Source organism: Podarcis pityusensis (assembly GCF_964106645.2).
Source record: "Podarcis pityusensis genome assembly, chromosome: 14".
Taxonomy (NCBI): Eukaryota; Metazoa; Chordata; class Lepidosauria; order Squamata; family Lacertidae; genus Podarcis; species Podarcis pityusensis.
Window position 1 is genome coordinate 14,222,938 of NC_138039.1, and position 26,922 is coordinate 14,249,859.

The 26,922-nt window shown below is 44.0% G+C and overlaps 2 protein-coding genes and 1 long non-coding RNA gene across 5 annotated transcripts in view; 2 read left to right on the top strand and 1 right to left on the bottom strand.

Annotated features, from left to right (window-relative positions):
* Positions 1-11: 11 nt before the first annotated feature.
* On the top strand, positions 12-8,567 carry GDE1 (glycerophosphodiester phosphodiesterase 1). 2 transcript variants are annotated; one of them, XM_080981229.1, is made up of 6 exons: positions 21-398; positions 3,803-3,978; positions 4,766-4,871; positions 5,786-5,878; positions 6,577-6,788; positions 8,088-8,567. In XM_080981229.1, the coding sequence occupies exons 1-6, from the start codon at positions 144-146 to the stop codon at positions 8,233-8,235; spliced, it is 990 nt and encodes a 329-aa protein (XP_080837355.1). In that variant the 5' UTR covers positions 21-143; the 3' UTR covers positions 8,236-8,567. The 2 variants fall into 2 exon arrangements, with proteins under 2 accessions (XP_080837356.1, XP_080837355.1); XM_080981230.1 differs by lacking the exon at positions 5,786-5,878 and having other exon boundaries at positions 12-398.
* Positions 8,568-9,542: 975 nt separating this feature from the next.
* TMC5 (transmembrane channel like 5) overlaps positions 9,543-26,922 on the bottom strand; it is a 36,304-nt gene continuing 18,924 nt past the window's right edge. Inside the window, exons 10-23 of one of the 2 annotated variants that reach the window (XM_080981017.1) lie at positions 25,917-26,061; positions 23,976-24,131; positions 21,474-21,640; positions 20,175-20,253; positions 19,426-19,523; positions 18,933-19,028; positions 17,962-18,037; positions 16,705-16,838; positions 15,029-15,202; positions 14,834-14,912; positions 13,130-13,213; positions 12,691-12,792; positions 11,399-11,432; positions 9,543-10,253 (exon numbers count right to left, since the gene is read on the bottom strand). In XM_080981017.1, the coding sequence (XP_080837143.1) occupies positions 10,141-10,253; positions 11,399-11,432; positions 12,691-12,792; positions 13,130-13,213; positions 14,834-14,912; positions 15,029-15,202; positions 16,705-16,838; positions 17,962-18,037; positions 18,933-19,028; positions 19,426-19,523; positions 20,175-20,253; positions 21,474-21,640; positions 23,976-24,131; positions 25,917-26,061 (1,537 nt within the window). In that variant the 3' untranslated portion in view covers positions 9,543-10,140. Of the gene's footprint in view, positions 10,254-11,398; positions 11,433-12,690; positions 12,796-13,129; positions 13,214-14,833; positions 14,913-15,028; positions 15,203-16,704; positions 16,839-17,961; positions 18,038-18,932; positions 19,029-19,425; positions 19,524-20,174; positions 20,254-21,473; positions 21,641-23,975; positions 24,132-25,916; positions 26,062-26,922 lie in introns of both variants that reach the window. The other variant, XM_080981016.1, reaches the window with a different exon arrangement.
* LOC308463135 overlaps positions 26,372-26,922 on the top strand; it is an 83,035-nt gene continuing 82,484 nt past the window's right edge. Inside the window, exon 1 of the long non-coding RNA XR_013979469.1 lies at positions 26,372-26,603. This is a non-coding gene — a long non-coding RNA (uncharacterized lncRNA). The remainder of the gene's footprint in view (positions 26,604-26,922) is intronic.

Here is a 26,922-nt window from a genome sequence, read left to right on the forward strand (position 1 = left end):
CTGGGAGCCGGCGCCCTCGCCTCACTATTATGCTGTCAAGGCCCAGGTGAGCTTTGCCTCCTCGGCGCTCGCCGCCTTCGCTGACAGTTGAGGGAGCGGGGGGGGGGGCGACTCCCCTCCGCCTGTGGGGCCGCCGGGCCGCCATGTTCTGCTACTCCGAGGGGCTGCTGGCCGCCTTCTCGACGGTGCTGCTGGCCGCGCTGGTGCTGAGCCGGAGCGCCGTGCTCTCCTGCCTGCTGACGACGGGCCTCTACCTGGTGCTGCGCCTCTTCAGCCTCGAGCCGGCGCCGGTCCAGCGAGCCCAGCTGGTCGTCCAGCCGCGCGGGAACCCGGCGCGCATCGCGCACCGCGGCGGCGGACACGACGCGCCCGAGAACACGCTGGCCGCCATCAGACAGGTCAGACCCCCTAATATTTAGTTCTCTTTATTATACCACATCTTCTTCCCTCCACCCCACCCCACCCCCAAAAATGTGAGGGAGAAATTAATTAAAAATTAAATATTTTTTTGGAGGGGGTGTTAAGCCATGCGATCGGAAATAAAACCATGCCCTGCAGGGGATTGTGGTGATGATGGCGAAACAGAGCAGAGAGTGAAAGAAGGAAGGCAGGAAGCAAATGTTTTAGACCCGGTTGGAGGGTGTGGAAGGGACTTGGGGTGTTTAACCCGTTCCCTGCTGCTGGAAAGGGCTTCAGAGTAATGCCACGGCATTCATTGGAAAAATTTTCCCCATACAGTGGTACCTCGGGTTACATACGCTTCAGGTTACATACGCTTCAGGTTACAGACTCCGCTAACCCAGAAATATTACCTCGGGTTAAGAACTTTGCTTCAGGACGAGAACAGAAATCATGCTCCGGTGGCGCGGCAGCAGCAGGAGGCCCCATTAGCTAAAGTGGTGCTTCAGGTTAAGAACAGTTTCAGGTTAAGAACGGACCTCCGGAACGAATTAAGTACTTAACCCGAGATACCACTGTATATGCTTGTCACTATTGTACCTGAAATAACGCACGGCAGGCATTGTTATTGTTAACACTGTATTTTATTACAGCCATATCCTAAAGCTATGTTGGCAGTCATCATTGCATCTTTCGGAAGCAGCTGTCACTGTGTGTGTAATAATTCTTCTGTCCTGCATCTCTTGCCATTCAGTTTCATCAAAATACCCTGGGTTCTAGTACTAGGAGAGAGAAAGAAAAATTCTTTATCTATCTACTTTTTCCTCACTTAACCTTTGCTCCTTGGTAAGTTGCTCCAGCTTCATGATCGTAGAATCAAAGTTGGAAGGGACCCTGAGGATCATCTCTAGGGCCTAGGCCAATCCCCTGCAATGCAGGAATATGCAGCTGTCCCATCCAGGGATCAAAGCTGCAACCTTGGCGTTATCAGCAATACACTGTCACCAACTAAGCTATCCAGCTCATTTCCCAACATTGCCCTTTTCTGCACCTTTCCCAGCTCTCTAATATTCTTTTTGAGTTGTGGTGATCAAAAGTGGGCATAGTACTGTGTGGTCCACACCATAGATTATGCAAATGCATTATGATAATTGCAGTTTTATTTATTATACCTTATCTTTCTCTATCCCTTACCACCAAAAGCCAGTTTAGGGAGAACTCTCTTAAACAACTTCTGGAAGGTTCAGGGGCTTAGGTGTAAATGAAGGGGGCATTCTACAGTGTAACATAAATAAAACGGGGGAAGTCTAAATTTTAGTTGTGTGCTAGGTGGGAGGGAGATGCACAACAGAAAAAGACTAGAACAGAGAGGGGTCCAAAAATTGTGCATCTTTCTATTCTATTTTATTGGTGTTATTGAAAAGTTTGCATCCTCCTATAGAAGCAACTCTCCTTGTAGAAGCGAGAAACTACACAACTGCAGGCTCTTGTGGACTATGCAGCAGTACTGGGATTAAGACCATCTCTTGTAAGGAACATGCAAACACAAAAGAACCAGCCTGGATTTTCTCTTGACCAGGAGAAGTGACAGACACACCATTCTTCTCTTTAGTGGGCAGATGCTGACTTTCCCACCCTAGAGGGTTGTGACTTACCAGGAATTTTAGAATTTAGGTCCAAGGTTAATCTCCACACATTTTATTTTATTTTATTTATTTCTGTCTGTCTGTCTGTCTGTCTGTCTGTCTGTCTGCCTTCCCTTCCAAGAAGCTCAAGGTGGCAGCATATATGGCATATATTTCCATCTTCCCTATTTTATCCTCACAGTGTTCCTATGGGGTAGGAATTTAAGCAGGCTAGCAATGAGTGTTAAATTCTGGAATAATTGTTTTAAATTCTGGAATAAGAGACCTAATTTCAAAGTAATGTTCCAGGGCAGACTTGCAATGGAATAGTAAACCTTTGAGGTTTATAACCTGTCCTGAAGCTAGTGGTTGCAATTAAATGCGTGACAAACAAGGGAAGGTAACCCTCACTTGCTGTACTAATGAGAGTGATTAAAGCATCAAGGAACCACAGGGATTATTGAGATCAACTGAAACCTAAACAGAGTAAGGAGATTAACAAGGGAGCTGAGGTGCAAATATTTGTGAATCATTAGTGGTAAATATAGTAACCTTCCACTTCCCAAGACAATCCATCGCAAACTCATTGAGGGGAGATGCTGTTTACTCCTCTGTTTCTTATCTGTTCTGCAAATCAGATAACTGACTTCCACAGTCTTTGCTTGGACTTTTATGAGATTTAAAGTGTTTCCTTATCTCTGAGCAGGATACACATTGCCTCTCATTGTTTGTTCACTTCACTATAAAGATTAGAAACTCAACATTTAAAAACAAATACAAATTGTACATTTTTCTTCTTTGAAGAACCCAGCAAGATTATTATTTTTTTCAGTATCAATGTCAGAAAAGAAAAAGCCTGGCAACCCTCTTGGTGACACAAGAGGACACATCCCTTAAACAAATCAGTACAAATTTTGCAGGATATCTTCCCAGAAAAGCTTTCAGAGATAAAATTAACTTCCCTCACATTCGCTCTGCAGGTTACAGAAGAAAGCATCTTCATTGTTTATTATTTCTTTTATCTGAAGACTTGTCTTCTTCCAAGTTACAAACCAATCTCACCTCAGATGTTTGGGTGTCTTAGAGCAGAGCCTAACCTGATGATATTAATGGGTGGGGGCAATTGTGTGGAACCAAGTGACCCATTAGAAACCTTGGATCCAAACCATTTAGTGTTTTAAAGTTGGTAACCAGCACTTTGAATTGGTCTTGAAAACACACTAATGTCAATTGAATACTTTGGAGATATTAAATAACTGGCCCCTACCAGCACCATCTCAGTTTGTTAACTAACATCTAACCCATAACAATCAGGTTAAGGGTTTTTACTCTCTAAAATCTGATGAAAAGCAATCCTAGAGTTGGGTGTCACCCACATATTGGTGATCATATCTCCAGATGATCTCTCCCAGCAGTTTCATGTAAGCATTAACCAGCATGAGGGAAAAGATACAACATTGTGGATCTCCATAGGCCAATTAACAAACAAGAACACTTAATCCCCAGATCTGCCTTCAGAAAACTGTCCTTTAGGCTGGACAAGAACCAGCACAGTCCTGTACTCCGAGCCCCAACCTGGCCTGGCAGTACAGAAACACTATACCATGACCAATAGTACTGAAAGGTCCTGCAGCACCAACAAAAGTCAGGTCACAGCTGGTGAATTCGTTTCAGTTTTCCCCATTTCTAATGTGATGGTAACAAAACACAGATTACAATGCAAAATTTGCATTGTTATCCAATGTCCTGTTTAAAGCAGTTTGTTTTTGTTTATCAAGGCAGCTGAGAATGGAGCAACAGGGGTGGAAATTGACCTTGGATTCACTGCTGATGGCATTCCTGTCCTGATGCATGACGACACTGTAGACAGGACCACGGATGGGTCTGGAAACTTAAACAGCTTGACCTTTGCTGATATCAGAAAATTTAATCCAGCTGCTAAACATAGATTATGGTAAGTGAGCAATCTGAAGAACACCTTCATTCATACCTGGAAATACAATATTTCTGTACCATTACACAAAATGTTTTCTCTTACAGCCTGATCCTATGCATGGTTATGTGGAAGCGAATCCCACAGAAATAATTATTTCTTATTCCCAAATAAGTATGTAGAGATAAGTGGTTTGTGAAGATGAGCGCCACCTGATGTAGCGATGGATGGGAAGGCCTGGCTTCAAGCCACCTCTCAGCCATGAAGTTTATTGGGTGATCTTGGGCCAGTCACTTGATCTCAGTGTAACCTACTTCACCAGGTTCTTGTGAAGGTAACAGGTGGAAGGAAAGAATCTTAAAGAATGGGTGGGAAATTCTTCCAACCAGATCTGTTTCCTGTCAGATAATTCCAAAATACTGTAAGGGTGCAGCTTTGGGCTGTTCGCAAGCATCACCAGCAGAATACTACTGGATATATTAAGCTTGGACTGTTTACGTTTTGGTAAAAACACATACTTTCTTGATTATTTTAGTTCTTTCTAATATTAGGTCACAGTCAGAGCCACCTGTCTTGAAGATTTTATGGGAAATAAGTATGCTTATAATGGAGTCAGGCGACTGGTGGGTGGGTGGTCTCATCTGCCTATCAAAGTTGGCCCACGAGGTGAGAGGAGATAAACATCTGGTTTGCCCCCCTGCCTTAGATGCTTCATGGTGATAAAAGTGAACAGAAGCATTATTCCTTTTTTTGATGTAAATGTTCATGCAGGAATGCACACAATTAAATTTTTACTGTTTCTCTGTAGGAGGGATTATCGTGGAGAAAAAATACCAACTTTGAAAGAAGCTGTTTTGGAAAGTATGCATTACGATCTCACAATCTACTTTGATGTCAAGGGCAATGCAGACAAGGTACCATTTTCTTCCACTGTGCTGAAGCCTCACATTCTTGTGGGGCAGCACATGGTAGAGGTCTTCCACTTGATCAGATCTGAGAGATCTTTCTTAGTAAATCATTAATGCAATTTTACCAAGACAAGAAGAACATTTGTGCTGCTTCCTTTTCAGCCTATTTACAATCATAGCTGATTTACCCCGCCTTTGGTCTTATTCGTAGCGATATAATACCGAATAACTTAAGCCCCTTTCCTTTGTGGGTGAGACTAGTTAAAAATAAGCTTGAAACAACGTTTTCTTTAAGTTGTAGATGTGGGGTAGGGAAGGGGCATTTATCCCGTTTTCTGGCACTGTGCACATGGAATTGTATATATATATATATATATATATATATATATATATATATATATGTATGTAGTTGCCTTATATAGAGTTAGACTGTAGATCTGCCTAGTCCAGCCTTGTAGTCTAATAGTTGTTGGCAGCTTTCCAGAGCCAGACAGGGGTCTTTCCCAGTGCTGCTGCTACCTGAAATCAGTCTTAAATGTTGATGCTGAGGACTGAACATGGCACCTTTAGCATAGCATGTACTCTAATACTGAGCTACTGGTCCTTTTCTGAATCTGTCTCTTACGTACTGAACCAAAATGCTTGCCAAAAACAAATTTTCCACTGGAGCAAATTGGGCCTTCCTTGATGTATGTCTCAAACAATAATTTTATCTTTGTATACACACAGCAAGCACCCCTGTCTTGACTAGAAGTACCTAAGCCAGCTGAATGGCAAAACCAAAGGTCAGCATCTTGCATTCAAAAAAATTTATGGAATCCTTTCCATCTCCAGTCTGACCTTTAGGCTATAATAAAAAAAAAATCAAAATTACCTTTAAACTGCTTTGCACTTCTTTCATGTAACTTGTTTCCTGGCAGGCAGTTGCAGCCCTAAAACCCCTGTACTTGGAATATCCTCGGCTGTACAACACTAGCATCGTTTGCTCTTTTATGCCGGATGTTGTCTATAAGGTACAATTTTTCACCTAAGTGTTCTGTTGTTGCCATGATATTTCTGGTCATGGCAAGATTTTAATTTGGGTAATTTCAGCATTACATGTAGTACATAATCTTTCAGAAGTGGGAACGATTGTTAGAGATTGACCAAGTGGCCTTCACTTTAAAATCTTGAATAATTCTGTCCACTGTGAAGCGTCATATGGTCTCCCCTCATTTTGCAAGCACAGTGGGGGGGGTGTTGTATGGGTCATGGATAAAGGAGGTCAGGGCTTACTGAAGACAGCTTACGCAGGACCCCCCAAAACCTAAAATCAGTCCTAAGCTTGCTTCATGGGGGGGGGTGTACAGGTACCCAATACAACCAACCCTAATCATTAGTTTAATTGCTATAAACCAAATAGTTTTAAAACTATTCCAGCACGCAGCTCTTCAAGGCAGATACATAATTTGGGAAGTAAATCAAATCAGTAAGGTGTACTTCTAAGAGTATTTAGGTTTGTGGCACAAAATGTCTGGACTTCTTTAGCAAACATGATGCAAGGGTCGAGTTCCAGCCTTTGACTCTTCCTCTACAAATGCCAGACCACCAGATATAGCAAGATTAAGTACCATCAAAGTCAAGCTTGAAATGATGAAAGTCAAGTTTCCCTTGCAATATCAGTCTTTGTACATCAAAATGTATTCATTTGTTTCTCTGCTTGGCCTTGTAGATGAAGCAAGCTGATAGGAATGTTTTAACAGCTCTAACCCACCGACCATGGAGCTTTAGTTACTTTGGAGATGGGAAGCCTCGCTACACTTCCTGCTGGAAACATTATTTCATGATGATGCTGGACGTCATTTTGGACTGGAGCATGCACAACTTCCTGTGGCACTTCTGTGGGGTTTCCGTTTTTCTGGTGCAGAAAAATTTCATTTCACAGTAAGCAGAAGACCTTGACTATACTCTGGGATAGCCAGTGAGAGGTGCCTTCCAGCTGCTAATAAAATAATAATAATAATAATAATAATAATAATAATAATAATTTATTTATACCCCGCCCATCTGGCTGGGCTTCCCCAGCCACTCTGGGTGGCTTCCAAAAAAATAATAAAATACTATAATACATCAAACCTTAAAAGCTTCCCTAAACAGGGCTGCCTTCAGATGTCTTCTAAAAGCTTCCAAAAGCTTGTTGGACTACAACTCCCATCAGTCCTGATCACTGCCTATGGAACCCAACAACATCTGTAGGGCACTGTGTTGGCTACCCTTTGAGGAATATCTTAGCTGTGGGTGGGTTATACAAAGGATTGGGGGGGATGAGGGGGGAGGATAGGCATACATCAAATCATGCGAGACATAAAAGAACAGAGTGCAGGTGTCAACATAGTGGGTGCCTAATGAGCTTTTATTTAAACCACCCTAACTGTATGGGTGGGACGTGGGTGGCGCTGTGCATTAAACCACAGAACCTAGGACTTGCCGATCAGAAGGTCGGTGGTTCGAATCCCTGAAACGGGGTGAGCTCCCGTTGCTCGGTCCCTGCTCCTGCCCACCTAGCAGTTAGAAAGCACGTCAAAGTGCTAGTAGATAAATAGGTACCGCTCCGGCGGGAAGGTAAACGGTGTTTCCGTGCGCTGCTCTGGTTCACCAGAAGCGGCTTAGTCATGCTGGCCACATGACCCGGAAGCTGTATGCTGGCTGCCTCGGCCAATAAAGCGAGATGAGCGCCGCAACCCCAGAGTTGGCCACGACTGGACCTAATAGTCAGGGGTCCCTTTACCTTTACCTGTATGGGTAATTCTCATTTGTAGTACTTGTAAACAACCTTTCAGGGTAAATGCCCTCTTATGGTAGCTTGAAAAGGCAGCTTTGTGCAAGGGCAGGATAATTTAGCTCCATACACATAGCCGAGGCTTTCAGGTGGGAGGATACCTGGGTGCTGCTTCCTCAGCGACGGCACTGGGGACATGGAGGGAGGCAGGGCTTTCAGCTGGAAATGTACCTAGGCATGCTGCTGTTTCTCCCTCTGATGGCCTCAATAATTATCCCTAAGAGATGGTTTCCAATTGAATACCACACCTTAACTTAAACAAAATAGGGGGGAAAGATTGTGGGTTAAGGACCAAAAAGATGGCCTGCTGTTACTATAGAGAACATGAAATAATAAAGGGTTTGGTTTTAATTGCAGTCACTTGCAGTCTTACCTCACATCATTTCTGACATTATCCTTTTTAGGGAATATGTGAGACAATGGTCTTCCAAAGGAATTCAAGTTGTGGCTTGGACAGTCAATACATTTGCTGAAAAAATGTACTATGAAAATGTTCTCCAGACCAGCTACATCACCGACAGCTTAGTGGAGGACTGTGACCCTCACTTCTAGCCTTTGCTGGATTCTTTTGGGTTTCTTCTTTAAAGCAAACTGAAGTTTGTCAGCAGTGGAACTTCAAGGATTCATATTGATTTTCTTGGGACTGAATGATCACAATGCAAAGTGGATCCAAATGTTTCTTTTCATCATGCTGGATGGTGTCTTAACATTACAATCAATTTTAATCCTAGCAAGAAGAATTGAGAGTCTAAGAGAGGGCTGTGCAGCCCTTTTAAAAAATCAGGTTGGTTTAATGCAGGTGTGGACTTGTAGAGGATTGACACTTTTTTTCTAAATTAAGCTGCTTTTTTTGAAATAAATCAATGCTAGGCCTTTACCAATCACTGACATGACTTGAAACACATTCATTAGCCTGTACTTAGAATGAAATAGTAGGGAGACAACTGCATATACCTCCTCGTTGTCTAGTCAAAAGACAAACCAGTTCCCCAAGGCATGGACCAGAGAGCAAGAGAAAATCAAAGCATTTGGGGGGCTGGAAGAAATTAGGCCAAGTGCTGCAGGTTGGAATACTGCCTTATGGGTAAGTGGGTAGCTGGGTGCAACAGAATCCTCCCTGGGGGATATGAATAAGAGGCATTAGCTGAAAAGCAAGACCTGGAAACAACATGGAGCAACACCACAGCCAGGAATAGACTATATGGGTAAGTAGGAAGAGATTTTGGGGGCTCAGATTAGGTGCCAATTTGAATTCACATTTGGCACTGCTTTTGAAGCAACAAGTTAATTCTTACAAATTAGGGTCTGCTCCTCTGACCAAGATTCTTTGCAGGTTGTCTTTGCACTCAATAACTTTGTGTCCAAACGCACACAAAGGAAATGCCTTTACTATGGAAGTTGCTTATGTTAGGGAAACTAGAAACTACCTGACAAAGTGGAAGCAAAGAAAATACGACCACTTGGGGAGAAATGGATGCTGAAATCTAGTAGGGATACAGAAGCCCTTGAAGAACTAGGAGTACACTAGGAAGGGCAAAGGTTGTGCCTTAAACTCTGCAAACCAGCTTTTCACAGGAAGAAGCCAAGCACCACAAACAGCTGAGCAGCAAGAACTCGCCCGACTCCTGTTGTAGATGCAATCCTGATTCCAGCAGCCAGGCACTCCTCAAAAGTGCTCTTGATTGCAATTCATATGAGTAGTTTGACTGGAAGGAATTAGCTGGGCCAGATGGCAACTGAAGCAGCCAACCATTGATGTAGGGGAAATAAGAGTGTCCTTGTCAAACAATTTAAAAATGTGCAGCTGCAAAGTCACAGCTAAAACAGGTTTCTGTTTTCCAAACTTACATTACAACTGGGGGGCGGGTGTTTGGTTATGTAGCCATTGTTCTCCAGAAAAGGTTGGGACTGCACAGATATGAAGTAAGATATATGTAACCAGATTTAACATTTCACAGTGGTGACACAATGCATGTTAATTAAAAACAACAACAGAGCTCTCATTATCATTCTTTATAAATGCCTCTAATCTCTGTAAAAAAATATTCTGATCAACACAGCAAAAATAAAGCATTTCAGAAAGATTACAACAAATATTTACAGACCTGTACTTGGCAGTTATTAATCGGAATAATTTACACTAATCCAGTAAGAAAGTTCCATGAAAAAGGTATTTAATCTCACATCTTTCCATATGTAGTCAATCCTGTCCTGGATTCCGTTGATGAGCTGCATCCTGTTTTAATTATGTTTCACAATATTTTCAAAATAATTATAATAAAGCAAAATTGCAACCAGTGAAAAAATACATTTTTTTGATGCAAAAAGCCTTGGTTTTCAACACCATCCTTCATTCGTCAATTTTCAAAAGTGCAGACAGATCCTTCTAAGACCTCAGTAGTGCAAATAGCAAAATTCTCAAGAGTGCTTCTCTGTCCATTTTGCACTCCTCCACTTTCAGGAACTTTCATCATCTCCCATTTCCCATTCAGCCTCTTGCCTGGCTCTCAAAGCCAGAGCCAGAGCTTCAGAAGCTGTAGCATTCTTGGCTGGATGGCTACTCTCATGAACTGCAAGCAAGACAAGATGGCAAAGGATCAGCACTGTCGTATTTGATAGAAGCTACCCACATTCCTAATCAAACCATGGCACACATGGAATGGAGATTATCTATTCACAGCCCTTTTTGTTAATGCCTCTCTCGGTCATTCACATGTTTTTAACAAGCATCCTTAAACTGAACATTGGTATTTTGAAGAAAAATCAGCTGTGTGTCCCAGATATGGAACGCACTCCCAATCTGGACTGGAACCCTATTTTCTCCAGAAGATGAGGAATACTGCAAGAATTACCTTCAGGGGTAAATGGGTGAGTGGGAGAGAGATCGTCAGCAGGAAATTTGTGGGATCCCAATCCAGATTGGGACTGTGTTCTGGATGAAAGCTCATAGATCATTTATTTTCAAAGCAGAAGTTGCTTTTTAAAAGTGGAATGATGATTTTGCTAGGTTCAACCTGTAGTCCACGTATGCTGATACACTTTTTCAAACAATGAGCTGCTTTGGTTGTTTGCTCCAAGCCTCTGGGCTTCTGTTTTCCCTTTATCTCCTCCACTTCCAATTCCTGATTCCAATGAGCCATAGTTCGCCCCCCCCCCCATCCAATATCACCAAACCAGTTTCTGCTTCCTCTCCAACATGGAATTGAAAAATCACCATTTGAAGTGGCTTTCCAATCCTGATAGGTGGCAAACACAAACCATAGTTTGCCAATTCAGATGTTAATACCAAACTATGGTCTACACCTAACCAGGTAACTATAGCCCTATTCGGGTATTAATTTCTGAACACATGAAAAGGACTGTGGAGAGATGTGGGGCTAGCCCCCTCCCCTCAACAGCACATGAAGTGGCCACATCCCCCCACATTACACATGGGCAGGTCAATCTGAAGGGAGCTGCCTAACACACATAAGAGTCGCTTCAGAGATGAGGACCCTAAGTTTCCATGTTGGAAGCATCATACATAGAGCATAAGCCTCTTGACTAAGCCAATAACATGTCAGCTAATGGACTGTGTAGTTCTGTGTAGGGGGAGAGCCAGCCAAGCGCCCTCCTACTAATAGCTGAATGCCTGAAAAGGGCTTTAGATCTTCAGAGAGCTGGGTTTCTATTTTTTGCCACCTGCTCTGCCTATTTGTGCCAGGCTTATGCTTACCACGAGAGAAGCTGGTCATCTGAGGTCTTGCAAGCTAAAGGGAAGAAAAACATAGTAATGTAATAATAGACAGATCCCCATTTCCTTATGTCTAAAATGAGGCGAGGGAATTTCAGAGCTTTAATTGCCACATTCTTTATTCCCCAACTGATTGCACCTTGGAAACACTCTCCTCCATTCTGCTTCTCCTCCCAGGATCTATGATAACATCTGTTTCTTGTGAGTGCCAAATCAACTATCAGAACACACCTTGGAGCTTTTCCATGTATCTCCACACCAACAATAGTAGGGTCCCCACCACCACCACCAAGGGATTCCAAATCAGAACATTCGCTTTGGTCTGCTCTTGCTGGAACAATTGATTCCGCCACTGATAATTAAAGCACTTGGCCCAATGCACTTCAGTGAGACTGCTGTTGTGCTCAAATCCCACTTGAGGGCTTCCTATAGGCATCTGATTGGCCACTGTGAGAACAGGATGCTGGACTAGATGGGGAGCTTCTCCAGGGAGCTACTATTGCACAATTTCTAATCTTCATTTGTCCTTGCATTCCAGCACTGAAAAGTTAGGGACATAATTCAAGCACTGCTGGGAACACGGGCTGCTGAGGAAGGACTAGGCGGCTTCGATTTCCACCTGCTTTTTGCCACCTACACAGGCAGTGTAGAGACACCAAATTGTGAGGCTGAAAGCAATAATTGGGAGTTGGAAGGAAGCTCAAAGGTCATTCAGCCAAGCCCCCTGTTTGAAGTGGGAAATTCACCACCACAGCACCCCCGATATGTGGCCCTCCAGCCTCCCTTTAAATGTTTCTAACAAAAGGAGAGGTCATCACCATTCTAGGCAGCCTGCTGCGCTGTCAAAACAGCTTCAGCCCCGCCAGGAAGCTCCATCTAATGTTTAGCCTTAATCCTTTTTGTAGAACTCAGAAAGGGCAAGAGGATGGGGGTGGAACTAGAATCAGTTGGCTCCGCCCATCATTAGCTCTGGCAGCACCAACTGTTGGCTTCCCTGCCTTCTGCCCTATCAGTGCCAACAGTCACCAGTGATGGACTGACTGCAGCTCTCCAGGCAGGAGCTTTCCCCAGCCCTACCTAGATACAATAGGAATAAACCTGGGACCTTCTGCGTGCCAAGATTGCTCGACCACTGAGCTTGGGCCTGCAAACTCCAATGGCCAAAACTGGACAAACAATACTCTAGGTGAGCTCTGAAGCATAGAAGAGTGGTAAAAGAATTTCAATTCAATGCAAATGCCCAGAGGTCCTCTCTCAGTTGCTGTTGCCATTACCTCAAAGTAAGAGTCTCGTTCCTCTGTTGCTGGAGAGCTTTCAGTGGAGTTAGGCAATGGTGCAGGTACCTGCTGTCTAGTTGACTGGCGCACAGATGAACTCCTCTGTGTGTGCAGGGGAGAAGTATCAAAATTAGGTACACTGTGTAAACTTAACCACACTTCAGGGTGGACAGAATAGACTGCAACTACAAAAGTCGTAACATGCTCAAGGCAAGTCTTGTATCCAAGACTTAATACCTAGGGGATTAAGCCTGCACGCAATACAGGCACCTCCAGTGGCCTGGGATTTTTGTGCGATCGCTACTGCCATCTAGTGCAATACTAATAAACAACTTGCCATGTTGCATCATGTATTCCCCCAGATTATTAGCCAATTGTTTTAACGGCCCATAATGAATAAGGCAGTATTTTACAAGCCCACATTTTCACAACTAACCTGTGGCTGCTCTCCCCGATTTTGAAGTTTAGATGCCTGGAGCGCACGTAATTTCTTCAACAGGAACATTTTATCTTTACCTTCCTATACACACAAAAAAAGTGAGTACAGCATTAGAAGATGCAGTGGGGAGATGCATGCATTTGATACTTCTTCATACAGCAATATTGTACAGTAAACACGCTTTCAAAAAAATGCATATACTGGCCACACTAATTTTGAAGAAAAATGAGCTGTGGGGTCTCTCTCCAGAAGATTGCCGTTACAGCTAACAGCGCCATTGGGAGGAGGGAGGATAGCAGGTGTTTTAGCAGGAAATCTGAGAAGAGCCATGATCTGGATTGCAGGGCTCTAATCCAGAATATCCCCCCAAAATAAATGTCCTCTCCACAATCCCAAAATAAATGTAGTCAGTACAAGCATACTTTAAAAAATGAGTGTTTAATGCAATGTCTCCTTTAGCCCTCTATGTTGTATTCAGGTGCACTGAATCAACTGTGCACTGCCCCCATAAGCAAATCCCAGCCTCCCCCCTCTTTTACCTTGGCTTGGGGGAAGCTCCCAAACTCCACCTCTTTGACTGGCTCTAAGCAGCCGTCAAATTGGTTACATGGGTAACCAATCAGAAATGTCAACACTTTTGTGCATTTTGAATCCAGAGGGAAGAGTGGTGGTCATGGTGTCTGCTGCTGGTATTTTTTTGGGGGGGGTGGAGGGAGGGAGAGCAAGAGCTACTTATTGAAACCCTTTAATATGCAGAGTGAGCAGTGTTTAGCTAGTTACAGATAGGTAGCCGTGTTGGTCTGCCATAGTCAAAATAAAAAAAATCCTTCCAGTAGCACCTTTAAGACCAACTAAGTTAGTTCTTGGTATGAGCTTTCGTGTGCAAGCACACTTCTTCAGATACACTGAAACAGAAGTTGCCAGATCCTTCTATATAGTGAGAAGGTGGGGAGGGGTATTACTCAGAAGGGTGGTGGGAATGGGAGATTGGCAGATAGCTGGGATGAGCCTGCTGACGACTCTTAACGACTGTAATGGGTCTTACAGGAAAAGGCAAGGGGTGAGAAGGTGAGAAATGGCTTAGTCATGTATAATGGGATAAGAATCCAATGTCTTTGTTCAAACCAGGTTTCTCCATGGTTTTAAGTTTGGTAATGAGTTGCAATTCAGCAGCTTCTCTTTCCAGTCTATTTCTGAAATTCCTTTGTAGTAAAACAGCTACTTTGAGATCTTGTATAGTTTAGCTAGTAAATCTTGGTTAGAGAGTAGACTTCACCAATTGCGATCACACACAGAGGCAGATGCATGGAGGTAAGAAAGTAATAAAGTTGTTTACTGTTGGAAATACAAAATTTGGAGAGAAATGTTTCTAGTTCCACCGTAACTAATCTAGAGATGAACAAATAGTTAAAGATGACCTCTCATATTGAGGTCCAAGGGAGAAGGAGGAGGAGGAAGTTTTAAACAGGATGTAAAGAAAGTTGAATCAGTCTAAACAACAGGGAGTCAGAGAAGGAAGCTGATAGATTAAAGGTACAGGGATAGTCTGGGGATGTGAATGTCCCTCACTGCATCTACCTTTACCCCATGCAAACCCCTATTCCAGAAGCTGAGTTGCACCCAAACATCCAACAATATAAAATTCTGTGCCAGAGAATGAATAGCCAAACTAAAAGGAAGCCTCCCCAGCAACATACTCACATTGATGATCTGCTCTTGCAGAAGTTTAACCATTATTTTACGCCCATCTATTATTTGCCAGTAGAGGTAGGTGATGATTCTAAAACAAAGAGTTAAAGAAATTAAACTTAGCACTTCCGTTTGCAAATAAAAGAAGATCTACCTTTTCTTATTACATCGCTAAAATAAAGAAACACACAGCTGACAGGAACTTACAAAACAATGATGGAGAGGATGAAGAAGAAATGCACGCTTTCAATTAAGTTGCGATAAATCCACACAACCCATCTCGAACTGGGATAACTGGCGAGTATTCCCATCCAGCTGGAAACAGACTCGAAGACAGTCACCAAACCACGAAAAGGGCCACATGTCTTAGAAGGCTCCAACCTGGGCAAAGAGGGGAGGGGAAGGTTTTTTTTAGGAAGAGGTCCACATATTTTAGCATGTACAGGACAATGGCATGGATACAATTCATGATGAAATACCACTGCTGCATTCTAAGGCCCAGTGTGAAACCATTTCCATAAGCATTTGGAAGGAGTGTTATTTTTTTAAAGAAGATTTAATTAAGGATATAAGGAAGCTGCTTCATTTAAAAAAATGGTCTATCTCACACAGCACTGACTGGCCATGGCCCTTAGAGGTTTTTGGCTCAAAGAACAGGTCAACTGGGGAGCCATCTTCCCTGTTTTCAGCCTGGGGCAGGATGGAAGAAGCACTGGGGAAGAGATTATTTCATGGTTTCCTTTCCTTGTCAATTTTTCGGCTCAGAAAGACAAACCACACCATTTTACAAAGTGCACACTGCTTCCTGTTAATGGAGTGCAATCTCCTTTGTTGAAGGCAGGGCTGGGGCAGAGAGGCCAGGGGGACCAGATTCAGCATCAATTGTTGGGAATTACAGGTGAGATGCCCACGCAGTGGAAGTTGCTCCCAGTACCATCACTACACTGAAGGAGTTGAGATAGTTTACTGTTGCAGAAGATAAGGCTCAGGAAAACAGTTCTGAATATAGATATATACAGCTTGTAGACTTTGGGAGATACAGATATATACAAATACACGAAAGTACAAAGTATTTCTAAATAAGTTCAGCAATACCAGACAAGTAATGCTGACTAGGGACGTGGATGATGCTGTGGTCTAAACCACAGAGCCTAGGGCTTGCTGATCAGAAGGCTGGCGGTTCAAATCCCCGCGACGGGGTGAGCTCCTGTTGCTTGGTCCCTGCTCCTGCCAACCTAGCAGTTCGAAAGCACGTCAAGTGCAAGTAGATAAATAAGTACTGCTCCGGCAAGAAGGTAAACGGCATTTCCATGTGCTGCTCTGGTTCACCCGAAGTGGCTTTGTCATGCTAGCCACATGACATGGATTGTCTGCAGACAAATGCCGGCTCCCTCAGCCAATAAAGTGAGATGAGCACCGCAACTGCAGAGTCATCCGCGACTGGACCTAATGGTCAGGGGTCCCTTTACCTTTTTTAACACTGACTAACAGACAGACACACCACTGCACTGAACACAGATATAGTCGGGGCACTAGGCTGGTAGTGTAGCTATTTGCTTGGCTGTACTTGCACCTGTGATTAGCTCATTCATTGGGGTGATTTACACCTGCACTTGCTACAAGCTCTTCCTCTGCATGATGCAACCAACCCCTCACAAAAAATATCGGAAGCAAAGACTAAAACACTAAAACAGGAATAGAGAACCAATGGCCCTCCAGATATTCTTGGAGTCCAGCTCCCTTCAACCCCAGGCAGCACAGCCAATGGATGATGGGAGTTGTAGTGCAGCAATATCTGGAGAGCCACAGATTCCCTCTCTGTATACAAAAGCCTTGGGCAGAGCAATGTAATCTGACAAGGGGAAAGAAGCAGTCCTGCTTACCTCCAGACGGTGACTGCTATGACAGAGAGGACTCCAGTGAAAGATGGGAAAAAGAGCAGGAAAACAAAGAGGGTGTTCATCTGAGAAGCTCTCCAAGCTTTGCGAGGGGGCTGGCAGTTCCTCATCAGACTCACCTTTCAGGAACAAGGACGAAGAGGACGAGCATTTCAGTACATTCAGTGGGAACTCCATGCATATGCCATTGAATCAAAACAATATGTAAGGTCAAGCAATACATTAAGCATGTTTTTTTTTAAAAAAAAATAAAGCATTGGTGGCTTTCCAAAGAAACCACTGTGTGGGATCCCAATCCTGACAGGAAACGTGATGCATTCCAGACAGGTAAAAACCACCCAGGAAAGCAAAGCAGGGCTGGCCAGCAGTTTGGCTTGGGGTTGAGGAGGGATTATGATCTGGGGTGAGTCCCAATGGCCTTATAGAAAGATCTAGACAACTGGTTTTGGGCCTTGAGCCTGAGGTTCCCCAATCCTGGTAATGTGGGATTGTTTAAGATCAGCCCCCCCAGGAAAGGCTGACCCCTCTTCCCAGGCACCAGGGCTTCTCTCCGGTGGTCACCCTCTGGCTGAACTTCGCTCAGTCCAGAGAGACCGGTGATAAGCGACACCTCCCTTATGAGAGATGCACACTCACTTTCCCCTGGCATCTCAGCAGAAGAAAGAGACAGTCTGAAAGTAGTCTAACATTCTACTTTATTCAACAGACTGTACACTGTACACGGAGCTAGTACAAGCATGTCTGCTCTCTCAGCAGTCTCCGTACAACTATCTGCTTCCCCCTTTGCAGCAACAACAGGAAGGTCTCAAGTTACACCGAGAACACAACCCTGGGAACAGCGTAGGACATCCTGTCTCATGCTCAGTAACATCAGAAACTTCACATGATGTAAACAATATGCTGCTACCATGCAGCTGGTGGGTACTCAAATCCCAACAGGGATAACCAGCCTCATATAACCAACATGCTTAAGTCTGATTCATGCATGAAGGGGTTAAGACCATAGAGTAAGATGTCCTGCCAGGCTTACCTCACACTGGAAGGGACTGGGTAATCAAGCCTTCTATGCTGGGGAAGAGGGACATTTTGGAACTCACAAAGGCATATTTTAAAGGTCTATGCTTCCACATTTTACTTTGCTGCATATTTTGTTATTTTAAATCTCTGCTGGGGTTCTCTCACCAAACAGTAATTGCCCCAAACCTGGATCTTGGCATCCATGGAATTCTGAGAAGCTAGTACCTTTTTCACCCAGAAGATTATGAAATATGATATCATCTGAATGGCTGGAAGTAGGGGTGAGTAGAAGACACCAATCCTTCAGGAGAGAGAGAAAAGGGGAGGAAGAAATCATCTCAAAGCTTCTCTTTACATGACACAAGGTATAAACAGAAGGCATCTCACTATGCGGACATGGTTTAACGAGCAGTTGTGTGTGCAAGTGAGACCACCCATGTCTCAGCTAGTGGTCTCCCAGTAAATATGACTTGCATATATAATATCCATGCAATTAAATGGGGGGAAATAATTTAAGACATTATGAATATGAAATAAGTTGCTCTCGATCCTTCTCTACCATTTTAGCAACATTTAAAAGGAAGTCGAAAGCCTTATTTCAAACCATGTTAGCAGTTGTATACTATAACTAAACTATATGAAAAATGTGTTAGGACTACAGGCATGCACCAACCACCAACCACGATATTTGGTTCGGACCCTGACTTGCTGCTAGACCTCAGCCTGAAGAGGTCTGAAGGCTTCCCAGAGCAGCTCAGGGTCTGAGGCCAAGTCCAGGAAAAATTAGATTTAGCTCCCCACAGTTGTTGTAAAAAAAAAAAAAATGGTCGTAAGTGATTTCCTTTTGACAGCAGTGGATGCAAATTCACACTCATAGAAGGCCCTCCAGAGTGGATAAAAGCCTGCTAAATGACAGGGATTCAGGTCTAGGCAGGGTTTGTGCTGAGCACAGTTACAGTGTGAGGCTTAAAAACAAAGGAATTTCCTTTCAATTCATGAAATGTGCAGGCAGTATCTAAGTACTGCAACAGGGCTGGGGAACCCATGCCCATCCAGATGTTGTTAGACTGCAACCCCCATCAGCCCCAACCAACATTATCAGGGGTGATGAGAGATTTAGCACAACAACTGGAGGGCCACACATCTCACAGCTCTGTATTTACAGAGATATTATGGGTAAGATTATCTTTACTCACCATGTCAAAGTTTGTGCATAGATTAAATCCAAAACATTTCGAGCAATGTCAAATTCTGGCACACCAAGTTTCTTGCAACATTTGGTCCCAATGATTCTAAAGGCAGAACAAAATTATTTCGAAACTCCAGACTTTTCCAACAGTCCTGCAAACCTCCAATATATCTACCCTACGCCCAAGTTGGGAAAGTAGCCAAGAGCCCAATGAATCAGCTCCATGGTGAGCAGCCAGATGTCTTCTCACAGGTACAGACATTCATACACTCACAACCTGGCATACTAAACAGAAGCACTTCATGCTGTGACAGTTTGTTGCAGGCCCCACCTATGCGATGCCAAGAAGCACTGCAGGAGAAAACGAAACAGCTGTGAAAGAGCAAGGAGGTTAAGCAGAACTTAAGGAGTATGTCAGGATGGAAGGATCCCCTTGGCAACAATGAAAAGGAAACAGCACAGGACTTTTCCTTGTACAAATGCAGAATCCGTGCACGTACCTCCGCAGAAATTCTCCAAAAAAAGATCCCAGTAAGCAGCAAATGAATTCAGCCACAAGCAGCCTGTAGATATCTTGGCCAACCAGAGTTTCCCAGCACTAATTAAAAGAAAATAAAAAAGTTTATGAGTGTGTGCCAGAGAGAAACAATCAACTGGCAAATACAAGGACTCTCCATCTCCTTGCTATCTGTAATATGCCTGTGTAAGCCTGCAGGCAGAGACAATCATAGAAGTGATTTTTTTTGTATGCTACTCTGATCACCCTTTTGGCTACAGGGTATGGTATAAATGCTGTAAGCAAGCAAGTAAATGAATGAATATCGCTTCTCAGGCTTTTGGCTAAGATAATGTGCAGTGTAATAAATAAAGCAGAAGCTCTGGTGCATCTTAGCACGGCTGTGACCACCAGGTATATCTCGTGATGCCCATCTTAAGAGCTGCCTACAGCTCACCTTGGCAGTGGTAAGCAAGTGTCTTGGACTATATCACCTCCGACTGTGGATAACGCTTCCCCCAAGAGAAGAAGAATCCCCATTCACACATTACACCAAGGCTCAAAGAAGGATAGGATATGGCCTTTCTCCCCTGTGAAGCAGCCTTCAAGCTTGCCACCTTCCACCTCCAGCCTGAAGTGATGCAGCCCCAAAACCAAGATTTTTACCCTCTCTGTTGCTGTCTGAGGGAAGTTTCTGTTATCTCCTTATACTTAAGATCCGCAGCAGTGCAGAAGCAAACTGGAAAACCTTACCTCTGCCTTTGACGCAGGTACTTCGTTAAGCCAGTAGTAGCACAGGATCCCAACGATTGATATTTTCAGAATAACGTTCCTACAGAGGGGCAGCAATTGCCGTCAGAATTCAGCAGAGGGACACAGTACAAGAAAAGTACTTGTGGGCAGTATCAGATCCCTTTCGGAAAATGTATTCATTTATTACATTTATATCCTGCCTTTCCTCTAAGAAGCCCAAGGTGGCATGCACAGTCCTCCCCCTTCTCCATGTCACCTTCACGACAACCCTGTGAGGTAGGCTAGTCTGAGAGTGAGTGTATAGGGAAGTTATTAACGTCTGATGTCTTTTTACGCTTTTAGATTTGTTGGAAGCTACCCAGAATGGCTGGGGCAACCCAATCCAATGGGCGGGGTACAAATAATAAAATTATTGTTCTTATTATGGATGCTTTAGCTGAGATTCCTGCATTGGACCAGAGGATCCGCAGGGTCCCTTCCAACTCTATGATTATTATGAAACTGTGGAATTCACAACCAGGATGGCTTTAAAAGATGGTTATTCAGATTCAAGGAAGATAAGGCTATTATCCACGGCTATTTCTACCTCCACGGTCGGAGGCAGCAAGCCTCCGGGGTAAAAGTCGTTAGGAATCACAAGTGTGGCAAGCATCATTTGCTCTGCTTGCAGGCTCCCCATGGGTATCTGACTGGCCACTGTGGCAGCAGAATGTTGGACCAGATGCGCCACTGGCCTGATCCAGCAGGACTTCTCTTAAAGCCTCAGACACACACCCCATAAAAGGATTTCCTAATGAACTCCTCCTATGCAAGTGTTGTTATTCGCTCACGCAGTAGGTAGCAATGGCTACTGACTTGTATGGCTTTAACAGAGAATTAGACAAATTCATGGCGCATGGGGCTTCCAGTGGCCAGTTGGCCATGATGGCTATGTTCCAATTTTATTGGAGGAAGGATGCTTCCGAATACCAGGTTGTTGGAATCACAGGTTGGGAGACTGCTGCTGTGTTCTGATGCTGCTTGTGGGCTTCTCATGGACCTCTGATTGGCCACGGCAAGAACAGGACACCAGGCGTAGATGGACCTTGGGCTTGCTCCACCAGGGCTCTCCTTAGGTTCTCATGCAAGGCTTCACAGATGTGGTTCCCACGGAGTCACTCACCATGCCCTAACCAGACCCAGCTTAGCTTCAGTGAAGATGCTGCATTGTGAGCCTTTCGATCTTGATCTGGTTATTGAACTTGGACTAAATAAATGGTACTTTAGGGAGACAGGGAGCATGTGTGAAGACAGCAGTACCTGACAATAGCAGTGTAGATCTGGTTTCGGGGAGAAGTGAATTTTTCAACAAAGCCAAAGGAGGAGTAGAAGAAAGGCACGCCATGGTTGAGTAGGCTCACCACAATGGGCAACACCAGGGTAGCAGCTTCCCTTTGCAGCTCATTTTTACTCTCGTCAAGAAGTAACTTTGGGAGAGGGAGACAAGAGGGAGAAGCTATTTAATTCAGACATCAGGTTTACCGCCTGTTATACCATCAAAGAGAACACGATGAAAATGTTTTATAGGTGGCATCTGACACCACCTAAACTTGCCAAGATCTATAAGTTAAAGTCCAATCTATGCTGGAAATGTGAGAAGGCTGAAGGGACAATGTTTCATGTTTGGTGGGGCTGCGATAAAATTAAGAAATTTTGGGGTAGTATTTATGAAGAGCTTAAATAGATGTTTAAAATCTCCATAGGAAAGAAACCAGAGGCATATTTATTAGAGATACTAGGGAAAGATATCCCACAGGAAAAGAAAATAATCTTTTTATATGCCACCGCCAGAATAGTTATTGCCAGGAATTGGAAAGGAGACATTATACCTACAAAAGAAGGTTGGATATGTAAACTTAGTGAATTTATAGAATTGGCAAAGTTAACAGCAGCCATAAGATACCAGACAAATCAAAAACTAAGATCAGAATGGCAATGTTTTGAAGATTATATGAAAAAACACTGTTCGAAAGAGAATATGTTGATATGTATGGATTAGATATGTAAAGTATGATCAAAATTAATTCATAGTAATGAATATATGGGAAGTAATACATAAGAGATGCAATGATAAATGAATTTTTAGGACTTAAGGATGTCGAGTTGTGGTGGAGGGAAGTCATGGGAGGGTTATGGGTGGTGGTAGGGTATGTATGAATATAGTTTTCTTTGTCTATGTTTTTGTCACTTGTTTGTTTGTTTGTTGCATGGATATTTTAAATAAAATAAAATCTTATAAAAAAAATAATAATAATCTGCACGAACTTCTTCAGCTCCAGTACATTTTCCTTTAGTCCCTATTCACACTAAATTTGTGGACTCGCTGTAGATGCAAAACTATGTGGAAGGAAGCATTTAGGAGTCCACACACATCTTACACAGCCTTCCCCAAGCTGGTGCCCTCCAGATGCATTTTTTTCCCCTTACAACAGCCCAGTCAGTAGAGCATGAGACTCTTAATCTCAGGGTCGTGGGTTTGAGCCCTCACTGGGCAAAAGATTCCTGCATTGCAGGGAATTGGACTAGATGACTCTTGTGGTCCCTTCCAACTGTATAATTCTATGATTCTATGACTACAACTCCCATCAGCCCTAGCAAGCACAGCTTTTGCTTGGAGAAGGCCCCACCAAAGGACAAGTTGCACCCAGCACCTCCCCAGACATGGAGCCTGAGCTCAACTAAGGTAAATGTTTCCTCAACCACCACCCCCCAAAAAAACCAGGTGTGCAACCTGCTCAAGCAGGCTGTGTGTGTGTTGAGTTATTAGTCCTACAGGGAGCCCAGAATATGGTGTGGATTTGTTAAGCAGGGCTAGGGCAACCTTTTTCAGCTCAGAAGGCAGGCTGTGTTCCCTTCTGAGCAACCTTCCAGAGACCACATCCCCTTGCAAGGCATGGAAATGTCACCTTTGTACTGTAGGCTGCTTTCTGTACATGCTCACACACCCTTCTTTATCCTCCAGGTAAGCAAGAGGCATTTTCAGAGTTCAAGGACACATTCCAGCCAGGCAATTACACGCAGGGAGGGTGCAATGCAAGCTAGTGACAAATGTGGCTGGAGAGGGGCTGTGGCATGGGGAGAGTCTCAAGGGCTGCCCCTTAGAGAGGCTTGGGGGAGCACATTTGGCTCTGCCCCACACCACACCCATGGGGCAGAGCTAAGCATGAGATCATAGGGACATAGGAAGCTGCTCTATACCAAGTCCGACCATTCATCCATCTAGCTCAGTGTTGTCTACTCTGGCTAGCAGTGGCTGTCCCTGCCTTTTGCCCCACCAGTCCCAACAGGCAGCAGCCCTCATTGCTCTGAGCACACAGCCTTGTAAGAGCACTGAAATATACTCAGAGTCAAGAGTGGATTTCATGCTCTTTATTCAGCTCATAGTGGTGAGGGGGAATGAAAGTTTCCCCAAAGTATCTGCTTTATATACATTATTTACACAATGGGCTGCACGTGATTGGTTAATTCCGGAATTCTCCTGTAGGCCAATCAAGTTGTGGATTCACTTCCATCTGGAGCTGGATTGGGTGGCTCCTGCAGACCAATCATACTGCTGCATTGTTCTAGGACCAATCAGACTGCTGCATTCTGAATCCTATTGTTCTGGGACCAATCAGACTGCTGCGTTTCGGATCCTATTCAACTCAGTACATAACAAGCACACTCGCTTATTTCGCAAGCAAAACACAGGGCAGGTAATATTATTATACAAAGGCATAAGCAGAGAAAAAATGTATTAAGAAATAAATCAAAGGACCTTACATTTAAGTTAATGAGGCAGAAGTAGTAAATGCCAGCGCATGAACCAGCTGTCGCTAACAGCGACACAACCCAGGCCGCCAGGTGAATGAAGAGCCGGTTAATTTTCTGGCGCTGAGAAAGCTTCAGATATTCAGTATTCACATCCGACAAGGTCTCCTGAAGCCGGAACAATTAAATATGATTGTTAAGGTTGTGGGAGATTAGCAGCCAAACCTACCAAATGCATATTCTTGCTAATTAGAATGAGAAGGGGCTAGAATCACACAGCTGTACTGCGGATCAGCAGATACTCAGACTATAGAAATAAAATTGGTAGAGAGGGTTCTGTATGATGTCACTTCCCCTCCTCCCCAGAAGAGGAAGGAGCATGTAGTACTTCTTGTTCCTCTTTCTCTTCCTTTGACCAGTGTTGGATGCTGGCATGCACTTGTTCTAGCTCCAGGCACATGTCTGAAGCTGGTTACACAGTAAATGTAAGTATTTTGCCTGCATAGTTTTTACGGCTGCCATTGCTGTGAACCAATGCAAGATTGTAAGTAAATTATATTTTTAACTTACTTCCCAGGTTGTTGCCTGATTCTTTGTTCCCTCAGGGTAAGAGAGGGAAAGCCAGCTTACTTCATAGCTGGACTTGCTCAAAAACAAGGTTTTGCAGCCTAATTCCTATGCTTTTAATTTTGCTGCCAAGGATGGGACTTTAAACTCTATTCAACTCACACAGGTGGGCGCCTGGAGGGATAAACTGCAATTAATATATCCTCTCCTACCCAATAAAATCCATCTCACACAGGTTTCTTCATCATAAGCTCCTAGGGCACTTTGCAACCAAATACAAAACTGAGGTCAGCTAAAACGAAAACTAGTTATAAAGCCATATGATGCAGCTTAGGCAAATGTTTCAGATAAGCTCATTTGTCATAAGCTATAATGTACAGTAAAGTAAGAAGGCGACAACAACCAGTTCACATGGGGAATCAGCCCTCGCTTGTTCACCCACTCTTGTCACGTGGCTGCAACATAAGCATATTTACTCATGAGTAAGAAAGCCATAGGTAAAGGTAAAGGGACCCCTGACTATTAGGTCCGGTCGTGACCGACTCTGGGGTTGCGGCGCTCATCTCGCTTTACTGGCCGAGGTCATGTGGCCAGCATGACTAAGCCGCTTCTGGCAAACCAGAGCAGCGCACGGAAACACTGTTTACCTTCCCACTAGAGCGGTACCTATTTGTCTACTCGCATTTTGATATGCTTTCAAACTGCTAGGTTGGCAGGAGCAGGGACCGAGCAACGGGAGCTCACCCCGTCGCGGGGATTCGAACCGCTGACCTTCTGATCAGCAAGCCCTAGGCTCTGTGGTTTAGACCACAGCGCCACCCACATCCTTAAGAAAGCCATACACATGGTCATATTAAAGAAGATAAGGACAGCCCATTTAGTCCAGCATCCTCTTCTCAAAGTCAGAACGGGCCCAACACATTCTGCTGCCTGAGGCAAAGGACAGTATATTATCTCTCTCCCTGTTCCCTGCACAAACGCCAAACAGATTGGCAGGTGCATCTTCAACACCGTAAAGGGAGCAGCACCCTCCGCCTCACCCGAAAGATGCTTTCTAGATTAGGGCAAGCCTTGTGACATGTGCTCAGATGCCTCCCCATTGCTGCCTACATTGCATCATTTGACGCCTGAGGTTGTACTCTATCTATTGGTAGGGCCAGCCATGCTCATAGTGGCCCACCTCTTGCCCATGGGAATCCCACAGGAAGAATCTGAGGTCAACAGTGCTCTCCCCACTTGTGATTCCCAGCAACTGGAATTCAGATACCATGTTGTGTATAGCTATCCTAACCTCCTAACCTTATCCTCAATGACTGTAAGCTGATGACCATTGTCTAAGTCAATGACCATCACCAAACAGCAAATTCTATTAGCTGAACAGCATACCTTTATCTGAGTGCTGAGATTCCTCTGTTGCAGCTTCACAGCTTTCTCATTAGTTATACTGAAGTCCCAGACACAAAGAAGCTTGGCAGCATTTCCAGCGTACATCTGGGGATGAGCAAAGTTGTTGCGGAAGGACTTTGCCATGCTACAATGAAAAGCAAAACATGCATCAGCAGTTGTATGAAAATGGGGAGGGAAGCAGAGAAAATATTAGATGAAAAGCAGTAAATCGTACAAAGTGGGACCTGCAACAAATGTTGCAGCATGAAGTACTCCTGCTGCAGAGCCACCTAGTCATACCCTTTTCCAGGACACTCCATTCCATCCCTTCTCATTTTCCTGTCCGCCCACCTCCCACCTGAGAGATAGAAGGATCGTCTGGTCACTGTTGCATCCCCTTAACTTTTTATGTAAACATTATACACACACACACAAACACACACACGGAGTGGTACCTCGGGTTAAGTACTTAATTCGTTCCGGAGGTCCGTTCTTAACCTGAAACTGTTCTTAACCTGAAGCACCACTTTAGCTAATGGGGCCTGCTGCTGCTGCTGCGCCGCCAGAGCACGATTTCTGTTCTCATCCTGAAGCAAAGTTCTTAACCCAAGGTATTATTTCTGGGTTAGTGAAGTCTGTAACCTGAAGCGTATGTAACCTGAAGCATATGTAACCCGAGGTACCACTGTATTGGCAAGCCTCAGGGATGTCAAGTTTGCCAATACCTCCCCTTGTATGCATGAATGGTGCTGTTTTGTCTACATAAAAGATCAGTGGCACCCACAGCACTCACGTCAAAATCCAAACGCACCCATGGGCCTAAAAAGGTTGGCAACCCTTATGTTTGCTCAAAAGGTTGGAAGGCTGATGGTGATACTGTGTAGTGAAGTACAGATGGCTGTTTTCTTTCCTTTTCATTAAAGAAAACGAAAATTAAGACACAAGAGGCCATTTTGAGCAGAGAAGCAGCAAGAGAGGGTGGACTATTCTGTGACCCTACAGATGT